The sequence below is a fragment of the Colossoma macropomum genome, unplaced genomic scaffold (genome assembly GCF_904425465.1).
Source record: "Colossoma macropomum unplaced genomic scaffold, Colossoma_macropomum, whole genome shotgun sequence".
In the NCBI taxonomy this organism is placed as follows: domain Eukaryota; kingdom Metazoa; phylum Chordata; class Actinopteri; order Characiformes; family Serrasalmidae; genus Colossoma; species Colossoma macropomum.
Genome location: NW_023494802.1, coordinates 42,247,737 through 42,260,475, shown reverse-complemented (window position 1 = coordinate 42,260,475; position 12,739 = coordinate 42,247,737). Strand labels below are relative to the sequence as shown.

General features: G+C 38.0%; 1 protein-coding gene across 1 annotated transcript in view; it reads left to right on the top strand.

Annotated features, from left to right (window-relative positions):
- The first annotated feature begins 546 nt into the window (after positions 1-546).
- LOC118822948 (zinc finger CW-type PWWP domain protein 1-like) overlaps positions 547-12,739 on the top strand; it is a 13,778-nt gene continuing 1,585 nt past the window's right edge. Inside the window, exons 1-14 of the mRNA XM_036592273.1 lie at positions 547-951; positions 2,195-2,267; positions 2,387-2,453; positions 3,881-4,029; positions 5,297-5,407; positions 5,850-5,970; positions 6,598-6,673; positions 6,787-6,891; positions 6,999-7,079; positions 8,597-8,675; positions 9,280-9,329; positions 9,551-9,602; positions 10,567-10,746; positions 11,025-11,093. Of these exons, the coding sequence (XP_036448166.1) occupies positions 577-951; positions 2,195-2,267; positions 2,387-2,453; positions 3,881-4,029; positions 5,297-5,407; positions 5,850-5,970; positions 6,598-6,673; positions 6,787-6,891; positions 6,999-7,079; positions 8,597-8,675; positions 9,280-9,329; positions 9,551-9,602; positions 10,567-10,746; positions 11,025-11,093 (1,588 nt within the window). The 5' untranslated portion in view covers positions 547-576. The remainder of the gene's footprint in view (positions 952-2,194; positions 2,268-2,386; positions 2,454-3,880; positions 4,030-5,296; positions 5,408-5,849; positions 5,971-6,597; positions 6,674-6,786; positions 6,892-6,998; positions 7,080-8,596; positions 8,676-9,279; positions 9,330-9,550; positions 9,603-10,566; positions 10,747-11,024; positions 11,094-12,739) is intronic.

Here is a 12,739-nt window from a genome sequence, read left to right as displayed (position 1 = left end):
TATAGTGAGTTATGTAGAGCTGTGTAAATCCCTTACTGTTACACGGTTTAATGTAAACGATGAAATAAATCTATAAGCAGTAGAATCCATCAGGGGTGGCCAATATGGCAAAAATAAAACAACATAATGCTCCAAGACATATTATATTATATTAGACATATTAAATTACACAAATGTATCACAATTTAGTTTTTCTGAGGTTTGTTAAGTTGAAACAGACAAAAAAAAAAACAGTAGTACCACAATTAAAAATATGGGAAAAAATGAGTACAATGAGTTTTATGCGGATTTGAATACACAGGATTTCTTCAAATCCAATTTACTGAAACACAGTTGGTCAGTATTCTTTAACTACTCATGATGTCCACGATATGCTCAGAAAGCGTAACAAAAATAATTTATCTCAATCATAAATATTATTTTGCTCAACTTTATGTGCTATTTATGTAACTGTAACCTCCTAATAATCCTTTAGCTTGCTTCTCGCTTCGTCTCATTTGTTTGTTTTGGCTAAGTATGTTTTTACCGTGTGGGTATTTGGGCTCATGGTTTGCTTTAGATTATTAACAATTCATTATGTTTCTGATTTCTTGTGTTTTGAAACTGTGGTTCACAGATCAAAAGGAGAAAGCAAAGTTTCTTCCCCCCACAGTACAAGCAGGTAAAACAGTGATGAATAAAGCAAGAGAGGAGGACAAGCCAGAGAGGGATGGAGGAGAAAAGAAGGATGAGACAGCAAAGCCAGGTAAAGGGACCGAACACACAGGAGCAACAAAGAAGAAACAGAAGCCTAAGAAAAGAGTAAAAGAGGAAGAGATGGACGGAGAAGGTGGAGCAGTGGTAGGAATGAAGAGACCTAAATGGGAGAAGACTGGAAGTGATGAAGATGGACAGACTGCAAAAGAAAAGGTTATGGAGAAAAGCAAAAAAGAGGGAATGAGGGATGATGAGGTACGAAACAGTACGTTATGATGTTTTAAGATCAAAGTTTTTATAATTCCGTTAACTTCTTGGATGGATGCAGCTACAGAGACGGAGTGTGTGTGGACTTGTCTCTGGATGATGATAACCGTAACGAGCAGACTGGTGTAGAGTCAGTGTAACCTGCAGAAGTCCAAAACGTTTCACGTTCTAATGAAAGCTGTAGGTTGGTCGTTAAAATTGGAAGCAAGGAATATGAAGCAGAAACACAAGCACTTTCTTTTTTCTGTTCTTTTTTTTACAAAAAAATATTTAAAAGACTTTTTAAAACATATAATAATAGTGATAAAAACATCAGGACATATCTTAGGTAAATTTTTTGATCTCTACATGACTAATGAAGCGTTAAATTCATGAAGTTCTAACATACATTCTCAGCGGCGTCTGCTGAAACACCGTCCATCAGATGCTGCATTAACACCTGTTATTTGTGTGAATGTTCACAGAAACCTCATCTGAAATTAACCAAACGCTTCCTGACAGGCTTCTAAAATGTTAATTTGCAGCTACACAGAATCAGTAATTATAATCTTTCATGATGAAAAGCACTGATGTATACCTTTGGTGTAGCACAGCAGACTCTGCTCATCAGCTAATTATATCTCCCTTTATCAGGTGAAGCAAGTAAACGCTGAACAGTGCCGCCCTGTCTGTCTCACTGGACTAGAACTAGCTATCGCTTTACACTTCAGCTAACCGTTAATATGTTTCTACTGTAGCACATACAAAAACAGAAAATGGACATGGGATAACTTTTATAAGATCTGACCTGCAGCCCGTTTGGTCAGTTTCTGAAGAAGAGCAAGACCACAGGGCTTCATCAAATTCCAAACCTGTTGTTGGTCCTAAACAAGCGTTTTGGTCTTCAGCTGTGACTGAACAACTGAACAAACCTGAAGTAGCCAGAAATGAACAGAGTACAATCCAGCAAACAAGATGTGCTGTGAAATGCTTTACAGTGTAACTGGAACAGCATGGCATTCAGGTTATTTGGACAAGTGTTGAAAAAAGCTGACCTTGGTATTGGCTCAGTCTTTTTTTGGAAGAAAGAATTGCCAGTATTAAAAACACATTTCAGACGATGCTTTGGGCCTCTTGGTTTTACTTTTTTCCATATAGTGCTTGAGGTCCTGTGTTATCACAGCTGCTGCGACCAAATCAATAACAATTAAAATTGTGTTTGTTGTTGTGTATTTGACTGCTCCGTGTTCAGGCCCAGCGGCCAACAGCCAATAAGTATGAGATAGTAGAGGCCGTGTTGGAGTCTTCTATATCCACTCTAATAGGTAAGTGAACATCATCTCTGCCTGCCTAGATTTCACTATTATCACATGTTAATTTGTACATTTAATAGTTAAGAAATATATTTAAACTAGTGTGTGTGTGTGTGTGTCTCTGTGTTTAGAGGACACCAAAGCCATGCTGTCTGAGGTGGAATCAATGCAAGCCAGTATAGATCGGAAGACTTGCAGGTGGCGTATCTCTCTGTCTTCCTCCCTTATCCATTCTCTCTCTCTCTCCTCCTATGCCTCTCACACTTGCAGAGAAGTTTTCTTAACCCTTGTAAGTAGATTTTCCTAAACTAAATCTAATTATATAATTACATAATATAGTCACTATGTTCGATTTATGTTCTGTACATTAAATTTGACAGGTCTGATTTGAAAAATAGATGCAAAAATAAGTAAAGCATACAAATGCGGTATTATAGATAATGTTTGGTATCTGCACTTTCAACAGAATTACAGGAATTTAATTTCAAGGTAATTCTAAAGATTCAGAATGCGTATTGTTGTGTTGTATTAATTCAGTACACTCCGCAAAACCAGCAGTCCAGCCAACAGTGCTCCTGTGGTCTGAATCTGAGCTAATAAACTAATAATATATACTGTTAAAGGCCTAGAGGACTGATAAGGTCAAACCAGGGTTTTTATGTTAACCTCAAAGCCGTTAAGAAAGAAGTTGTAAGAAAAATAAAAATGACAGTTTTTCCAAAAACACAAAAGCCAAATAAAAACAATAATGTCCACTGCTTTATTTAAAAAACAGACTGCATATAGTACAGTTGTAAATTATATTTCTTCTATGTCTTTGGCTGCTCTTAAGTAAAGCTGCAGCCTAGCCTAGTCCAGTTTTAGCATTGCTAAAACAGCAGACTTCATCTGAGTGAAACTACAGTGCAGTTTGGCATTAATCTGAGCTGTCAGCAACTCCATACCAAGTGATACATTAGTAGTGATATCTGAACATTGCAAGACGTATAGATGACATGCTGGTCTTCGTGGCCCAAAAATGGGCCTGGACTTTTATCTATAGAAAATAATCGTAATTTGAGTCACAATGTTGGTCAGACAAATTACAATTAGATATTTTCCCCAAATTGTTTAGCCCAATTAACAGTGCATACTTTTGCAATTTATGTAGAAGTAGTGCAGTTTGGGTTATTCATCCTATCGTTGTCAAACTATTGCAGCATTTATCGTTATACTAAAAATTAACACTAACTGATACTACTTACTAATTAAGCTAAAGCTGCTTTTCATAATAACTCTGATTCAGACACACTGACATGGCTGTGCCAAGACTGTTCAGTATCAAAGCAGATAGATATCAAAGCATCCATGTCTGCTTTTTTCAGCCAGTCGGTTTGAATAAAATGAACATATATTTGAGTTTGTGTGCATTGATGCCTGAAGCAAATGGTTTTATTAATTTGTTGAGGTCTAACAAGTATTAAAAAACACTTAAATTTTAAAAATGTCCAGCAGCTCTTTTTTTTTTTATCAAGTTACACTACAGGTTTTTCATCACAGATGATAACTGCGAGTTATAAATGATAACTTCCTAAATATTGAGGACCTAACTTTTCCTGTTTTTCATTTATTGCTGTGACTCTTAGAGCCGAGCAGGAGAAAGAGAAGGGTGAGACGAAAGAGTGCAGCTCAGTTCCATCTGCACTGGACAAAGAGAGCATGAAAGAGATGAAGAACAGACCGGAGTGTAAGGAAGAAGAGAGAGAAGAGGAGAACGACAGTGGCTCAGACGAATGTGCGTGCCTTAACATTTGGTGTGAACAAAGATGCTTCATATGAACAGATATCGTTATCAAACTGCTGTTTGATGTTTGAATATGGATTGCAAAAACCTGATGTGTGGATTATAAGGTAATTATATGGTAGTTATAAGGCAGGGATCTTTGTAGCACTGATGTTGAGAGTAAAGTCCACTTCATTCAGTTCTTCTTCAAGAATCCATGTCCCAGTTGCCTCAAGTCCCGATAACCCTTCTCTATCCAGTCTCTGTTTTTCATCTTCATTAATATGCATGGTACACCACTTTACTTTTCAAAAGCGATATTGATACCTTGAGTATCGCTCAATACTGATACCGTGGCAACTTTGAAATAAGCTGTTTTTAATTGAATCCCTATTTTTACCATGATGATCTAAAAGTTGGCCAGCATGCCAAAACTACTCAATCACTCTCCTACCCTGCAGGAGAAACTACACAGCTAACAGCTAATCACATTCACCCTTTTTTCCCTCCAGTATTCTATCTAACATTTTCTGCTGATAATGGAAAATATGACATCTCTAACTCTTGAAACAGTTTTAACATATAAAATCGATTTGGATCAGTTGAGATTGTTGCTTTCAGTTGGACTCACCTGTATAGTGTATGTAGGTCTCATGTTTTTTAAATTAAGTGGATAAAACAGCAGAAAAGCAGCATGCAGTTCAAGTACGCTTCTGCTTGTGTGTGTTTAATGATGAATTAAACTAACATGACAGCTGTTTCAGGCTCACTGCGGACACTTAAAAATTCTTACTAAAGGTTAAAAGATTTTTAAGCTCATAAATGCTGATTTTTTCTTTAGGTTTTCATATTAGCGTTATTAAATTCTACTCAGACAACTCAAGGCCAGGTTTAAAAGAATCATTGTGTATATTAAACTCGTTCAGAAAAGTCTAATAGCAGAATTGATAGTCAGACACTGAAAAGTAATATATTGTACAGATATCTTGAAACATGCATTCATGTTATTTTCACCCATTCAGTTTGTTTAACATAGACTTTCAAAGACTTCAATACATCCCACATATGAGTTTGTGTTATGTGTGCCTTGTGTGTTGGAAATGTTAGCTTCTTTCATTTTGAGGTCTTAAAATGTATTAAAAAGTGCCATTTTAAAAATGGTTCAGGAATCCTGTGTTTATGACACAAACACATACCACCTTAATTAATTTGTAGTTTAAATGTGTCTTGATGAAGTTGGGAGGCAGTGGTTTTACCATTTGTGTGTGTGTGTGTGTAGATGTAGTGTGGGTGCAGTGTAGCAGGGCTGATTGTGGTAAATGGAGGAAACTGAGTGAAGATGTCGATCCTTCAGTGCTGCCTGATGACTGGATGTGTGAGAATAACCCAGGTACTGCAAAATGTATGTGTGCAGAATTTCACAGACAAATGTTCATGTTTTTCCAAACACTGCCACCTTGTGGCAAATCACAGTCACTCTTTATAAACATAAAGATGAGCCGATAGTAGGTGAATGTACATAGTCACATGCAAAAATTTGAACAATCCTGTTCAAACTACTTGTTTTGTTGATTTTTTTGAGTCAAAATAAGTTCCATTTCTACCATAACATTTTGCGCAAAGCACTTTTTCTCCTGAAACTGTTGAATTCAGCAAATATACAGTAATTGTGCACTAAAATGTGCAGTAGTGTGTTCTCTGCAGAGGATTTGTTTTAAAAATCATCAAAACATGGAATTTGACCAAGGCACCCAGACGCTTGCGTGCGACTGTATATACTTAGCATATATATTTTAAAAATGTGTGTGTGTGTGTGTGTGTGTGTGTTGCAGACCCAGCTTTCTGCAGTTGTTCAGTTCCAGAAGAGCAGTCTAGTTCTAGCGAGGAGGAAATATTCTTTTGCAGCCTTGTACCTGGATCACTGGTCTGGGCCTGGCAGAGTGGACACCCCTGGTACTCACACATAATGTAGCTGCTCTGATACTGTTCTCTTTCTTTGCCTTTACTGTGGTGGTCTAGCAGACAGAATTCTTCCTGAACCCGACTGTAGCCCCACAAAACTCTGTCCGAACCTGACTGAAGTCCAGCGAGATTCTATCCAAACCTGACTGTTGCCTGAATTCTGTCTGAACTCAACTATAACTCCACAGAATATATCTGATCCTAAGTGTTACACTGTTGTCCGAGAGGGATTTGAGAAATGTTGTCCAAACCTGACCAAAAAATGACGGAACTAGTCAAGTTAGAACAAATCTGGTTAGAACAAATCAGGTTAGCTGTACATAACTTGTTAAAACGTTATCTGTGAGAGTTATAAAATCCCGCAAAATCTGTTATTAGGGAGGAAAAGAGTGAGAAAGACAGTGAAGACATTAAGCAAGCCCACAGTTAAAGCAGACCTTCCCTCCTCTGAAAATATCCTCTTATAAAATCAAGAGCAGAGAGGAGAGGCATATTCCTTGTATGCTTGTGGCGAGTGCATTATTATAAAATCTTAAAATTCGCGAATCCCTAGACCCATACCACTGACTGTGTTGTGTATAAGTTTAGAGTGAGTAGTGATGATAATTTTGTGTACAGGTGGCCTGCGATGATCGAGAGAGATCCTGACACAAACAACTACCTTGAGTTCCGCAAGAAAACTGACCTCATTCCTGTATGAACTGCTGCACATTTCAAATACCACTGAAGTTTAATCACAAATTTGTGAACATAAATTCGCTTGTGTCCCGAGGTATTGAAGGATGTCTGTGTTTGTGTGTGTTGCAGTATAAGTATCATGTGACGTATTTTGGGGACCCAGTGTGTATCGACTGGGTTTTCTGCAGCGATGTGAGGAACTATGCAGACCTATCGGAGGATGAAGTTTTCGATGTAAACACTCACACTATCATGCTTTTCAGCTTTAAAGGTTTTAGTTGTCGTCCTGATGTAGTACAGATGTAATGATTTTTTAAGTTGTGTTCATGTCTGTGTATTAGATGTTGGAGCAGCCAGAGTTAAAGAAGAAACTGAAAGATGCCATTTGCATGTCCAAGCAAGCCCTCAAGCTGTCGCCACAGGTGCATATTCCCAATACACAAACATACACACAGTGAAACTATTTAAACTATCATGTTTATGTATATATGTGTACGTTTATATAGATAGAGAATGCAGTGTATGTTTACTTAATGTAATGTCACTGTACACATAGCCGGCCTACATTACCAATACAGTCAATCTTTTATCTTCTATTCTTCCAATGTAATAAGGTGATGTCAGTGTTATTTATAAAGTATATATAAAGTTCATGATCCAACAAAATCAAAAAGTAATGTTTCTTGTTTGTCGTAAACATTTTTGAGCAAGGAAACACATGAATAGGAATATACTTTACACTTCAGTAGCCTTTTATTGTTATTCTGTTTAAACAAATCAGTAATAAGCATTTCCATAACAATATGAGTGGCATTCTGAGTATGTGTGCACGCTCACTCAGTAACAGCTACAATAAAGGCAGCATTGAGTTTCTTTTATACCAGCGTTCGGCAACATGAGGGTTCGGAGCTGCATGCGGCTCTTTTACTGCCCTGTTGCGGCTCCACAGCAGAATCAGATTAGTAGGTAAAAATAAAATAATCCTCCTTTACAGTAAAATAAAGCTCTGCTGATCGTTCAACACAGTTTAACTATAAATGGTCTTAAACTCTGGAGTTAATGTAGAACTGCTAATTCACCCTTTAACCCTGAAGATCAGCGCAGACTGCTGGTCACCATAGCAACACAGACAACAATCTCGCCTAGCTAGTATCTAACGAAATGGCGAAGAGAGAGATTTAAGACGAACATCGATAATTTGGAGATGAACGGACTTGTTTAAATTTATAATCACTCCAGCTGGTTTCCTGATACGTTTAATCTGCAACGAGAAACTGACAAACACTAAAAAGTCACAAAGCTGGAGTTCCTCGTTCGCCAGCTTCGATGAGGTCATGCAGGTTCTTCAGAATTACTGGCAGTGATCTTATTATGAATGTGCTATTCTTAAAGCCACTAGAGGGAGCCAGTTCCTTTTCTGCAGACATCAAATAGAAGATTCTGTCTTTATTTCTTTCTGTGTGTTTCTCACTCTTTATAAACATAGTTATCTGGAGCTGGGCTTTCAGTTTGCATTCCTCACTTAATTCCAAAAATGTTATGTTTGGTGTCTTGTACGCCCCAGACGCTCTTTAAATAATTAAAACTATGTACTATATTTTTAATTATATATAATAATTACATAATTTTCCTCATCTTATGAAAACTACTTGAATTTGACATGATTAAGCAGATGTCATCTCTAGGAATGCATGCAGATTTTCTGTTTGGGGTCTCATGGTTTGCATATCCTGGGAATTTCCGGGTTTGTTTGTTTCATTTGTTTTGCTCCGGAAGCACATACAGAGACATTGATGTGCTGGGTGCCAGTGATTTACTTATACAACCTCATTAAAAGGATCTTATAACAGAGTATTACTCACAGAACATTCTGACTGCATATGGGAATCTCCCTCTCTCTCCCGCTCTCTCTCTTGCTCTCGCTCTCTTCTTTTTCCAGATGCGGCTGATGGAGTTTGGGTTCTGGAGTCGTTATGACTCAGACAGAGAGAGCTCGGAGGAGGACAGTGACATTGCAGGTTTACGTACATTCATAAGTTGTAGTTAAACACATTCGTACCCACACACACCCAGACCTGACTACTTCCACTCCTCTCTGTCCTTTGTTAAAATAAGACACTTTAGTTTTTACTAGCGATGGACGTTTCAGTCACAGTACGAGTTTTTAAGCCACCGTTCAGCAATTCGTCCTCCACAAAAAAGTATAGTAATCTTAAGGCTACAGGCTATGACACGTTGGGAGACTGATGAGCAGTGAGATCCACCTGAGAGTCATCTGAGCTTCAGTGGAAGAGTTAAAACCCATAACAGTCCAACCTTTTACTACGAAGGTGTTAACCTAGTCACAAATATGCTTAAATTTGAAAATGTATCTACAATTAGTGCAGAATTTTTAATATTTCTTCTTTCTTTTACCTGTCATAACTTTTCTTTGTTGTAAATTTTTCTGAGCTCTAGAACATACTGTTATTTATTTCAAGGATTAAATGAAAAAAACCCACATTTTCAGTGTGGCCTCACAAACAATCACACGTGGAAAAATAGATCACACGATTATATCTGATTGACTTTGGGTCTGTTTGTGTGTGCATGTTTGAGAATGTTCTGTTTTTGGCCCTACAGACGTTTTAGAGCTTTTCGGTGGAAAGAGTGGAAAATACTCTGACGATGAGGTCAGTCACACACACACACACACACACACACACACACCCACACACACCCACACCCACACACACAGCTTGTGAATGAAACATGAGTCTGCTGAAAGTTCTCATTCAGTTGTCCACAACAATTCGAACAAAAATTCAACCTAATCAAAGGCTTTCTGTGCGTTTGTGTGTGTGTGTGTGTGTGTGCGTGTGTGTGTGTGCGTGTGTGTGTGCGTGCGTTTCAGAATCTGTGGCCTAAAAAGCTAAAGAGATGCCTGAAGAAAGGAGAGGAGAAGCGTGAGTTACAGTAAAATAAACAGTAAACTTTCCCAGATGGATTACGTGTGTATGTGCCGCTGTAGTACACAGTTCAAAATTCCCATGTTTCCCTTTAACTCCTCTCTTAACTTACTCAAAGGAAAAGAATCCCTGAGTCACTGAAATCCGTTACTCACTCATACATTAGCCTTCATTAACCCATTAATGTCCGTATCTGAAATGTTCGGGCTTCTCTAATGTTCTCTGACCACAAATCTGAAGAAATTTTTCAGAGCAATCAAACTGTACAGCTTTTTCAGGAGTCCTACAGATACTTGCAAAGATTTATAGAAGATTTTAAGCCATAAAATTTACAAAAATATCTTATTTTTATCTGTTGGAGGCATTGAATCCTAAGATAGCTTCTGAGGAAAGAGCCATCCTCTATGTTAAGTTAAAATACATGAGTACTACAAAAAAAATCGAACTGATGATGGCCCTGTATTCAGAAATTTAGCAGAAGGGATTGCAAACAAAATTAGTCTGAAAAAGAGCAGATAATGTAGCTAGAGATGGAAGTTGAGGAGAGCTCTAGAGATTATGATGAATGTCACGAAAATATGTTGAAGCATACGTCAAAGGTCTGTACACAACAAGTGTGTTAATTTTACTTTGTTATGGTCTCTGAAAAGCATATTTTAGAAATTATTTTTACAAATTAATATTTGAAATTTACTTCTGTCACTAAACTTTGAAACGTTGAAAATCAATGTGTTAAATTTCCCATTAACTGTTTAAAGGTGTTTATGGGTTGATTTCATATTGATTGTTACTGTTTTACAGTCATCTTGCAGTTTTGCAATGTTTTTTGTCGGTAAATGTATCAAAACAGTCCAGTGTGGGTGTTTCTATGGTAATAGTTCTATAGCAAAGCCAAACGTTATGCAAATGCAGAAATAAAATGTCTAGTGATCTTTTAGGTTTTTTATTTTGTCGCCCCCAGAACGAAGGAGAGAGAAGAGTGAAAGTAAAAAGAGGGCCAAAGAAATGAATGGGGAGAAAAAGGAAAACAAGAGTGAGCGTGAGAGCGGAAAGAGCGTGAAGAGGATGCAGAACGGAAAAATAGGGGTGGAGAGCGCAAGAAATTCAGAGGAAGGCGGATTGAAAGTCAACAAACAGAAAGGTAAGCAAGATGAACTGGAGCAGAGAGAGAGAGAGAGAGAGAGAGGACGGAGGAGGCCAGCGTCATTCATAACCACAGAACATAGCTCACAGCATTACCATACCCACTACAGTTACAATAACTCCCTTTTTTCTCTCTCCCTCTTTCACTCTCTCTCCCTTTTTCTTTCTCTCTCCCCTCGTTCTTTCTTTCTCTCTCTCTTTCTCTCTCTCTCTCTGTCGTCTGTGTTCTCTTTCTGTATGTGATTTCTGTTTATCTGTGGCTGATGGTGAAAGCAGATATGGAGAAGAAGTGTTTCACTCCCTCGTTCTCTCTGCCAAAGAAGAATAAACCAGCCCACAAAGCAGGTGACACTGAACGTGACTAAACACAGACCTTCACTGAACTATAAACTCACATGCTTGAGCAATAATTCTAATCAGTATGTGAAGATGTATTTATTGCACTATGGAAGAGTAGAACGTTTAAGCAGTGCTGAGCGACTGCTGAAATTTCTGCATTTTACTTCTTTTCTAACCCTGTAACTATAAAAGTATGTACGTTATGGGGGTCATAAGTGACGTAAAAGCACCTCCGTTTACAAAACACTCGCTGAATTGAGTTAGAATAATAATGCAAGTCCAAATTAAAGTTGGTCAAAAACACATTCTGCACCAAGAAAGTTTTGTTTATTGCTGCAGTATAAATATAAAGTTCTTTGATTAACCCATTTGTGTCCCACAATTACAACTATAACTGTCTTTAAATATAGTCACCGCATTTCACTGAAATAATTCATTTGATATGACTGCAGATCTGAATATCTGCATTTTTTGCGCTTTTTAATTCACTTTAACAATGTTAGCTGCTAGAATTACTATATCACCCAAAACTGTATACTGTATATCGCTGCTCTGGCTGCTACCTCACTGACTGCTGTGCTTATATACGCTAGGCTATCTGCTAATATGTCATAGTGTGTTCCATCCTCCTTTGCACAGCTCTACGTACTCTCAGTACCGTGTGCTGCCTGTGCTCTGTTCTGTAAGTCTTTTGTATTTGTGCTGTTTTGTCTGCACTGTGTTTATTGTATTGTTCTGCGCTTGTGTTCCTGTGTTGGTCCTGGAGGAACATTGTTTTGTTTCACTTTTTTGTTTTGTGTATTTGTATAGAGCTGAAAGGACAATAAAGCCTGACTTGCCTTGACTTGACTTGACTATAGACTAGGGGTGCAGGAAAAAATTGATTCTTAGATGCATCGCGATGCAGACGTGGATGATTCTGAATCGATTCACAAATATCAAAAATCGATTTTCTAAATATTTGATTTATAACATAATGTTGACGGAACGCAAAGGGCGGAACTTGGAAGTGGGTAAGTGCAGCGCCCGGACAGTCTGTGGCGGCACATAACAAAAACACAACTGGATGAGTGAGAAATCCGACCGGCTCCCTCTGCGTTAAAGCCAGGTTAGGTCAGGAGTCACAACACAAATGATAAGAAGAGCCATTTTGTCCTTTAAACCACCTTGGGAGCCGCAACATTTATGTCCAGTATGTCTTAGCATGTGCTAATGTCCTAGTATAGACTAATCAATATAAACAAAAACGCGGACGAGCTCTGCTCTGCTTTAAGCTTTAGCTTTAGCCGCTTTTCTTCCCTCTCCGCCAAAAAAACTTTTCCTCAAAAATTGAATCATTTCTTGTAAAATGTCTCTCAGCGTTCGGCTGTTTTACGAGGCTGAAGTCGCTTCTCATTCACCAGCTTCTTGCTGAACTTTCCCGTTCCACCTTAAATTCTGACTGAGGCGCTGAATGTAAAAGCGGCACCATTTAAAGTGGAGCGGGAAAATTAGAAAGAGAAGCGACTTCATCTTCGCAACTTTTTAGTGTTTGACCGTCTCTCGTTGCAGATTTAACGCACCAGGAAACCAACTGTGCTGCTTATAAATGCAAACAGGTCCATTCATCTCCAAATGTTCGTCTGTCTTTTTCTTTTCCTTTTTCATTCGTT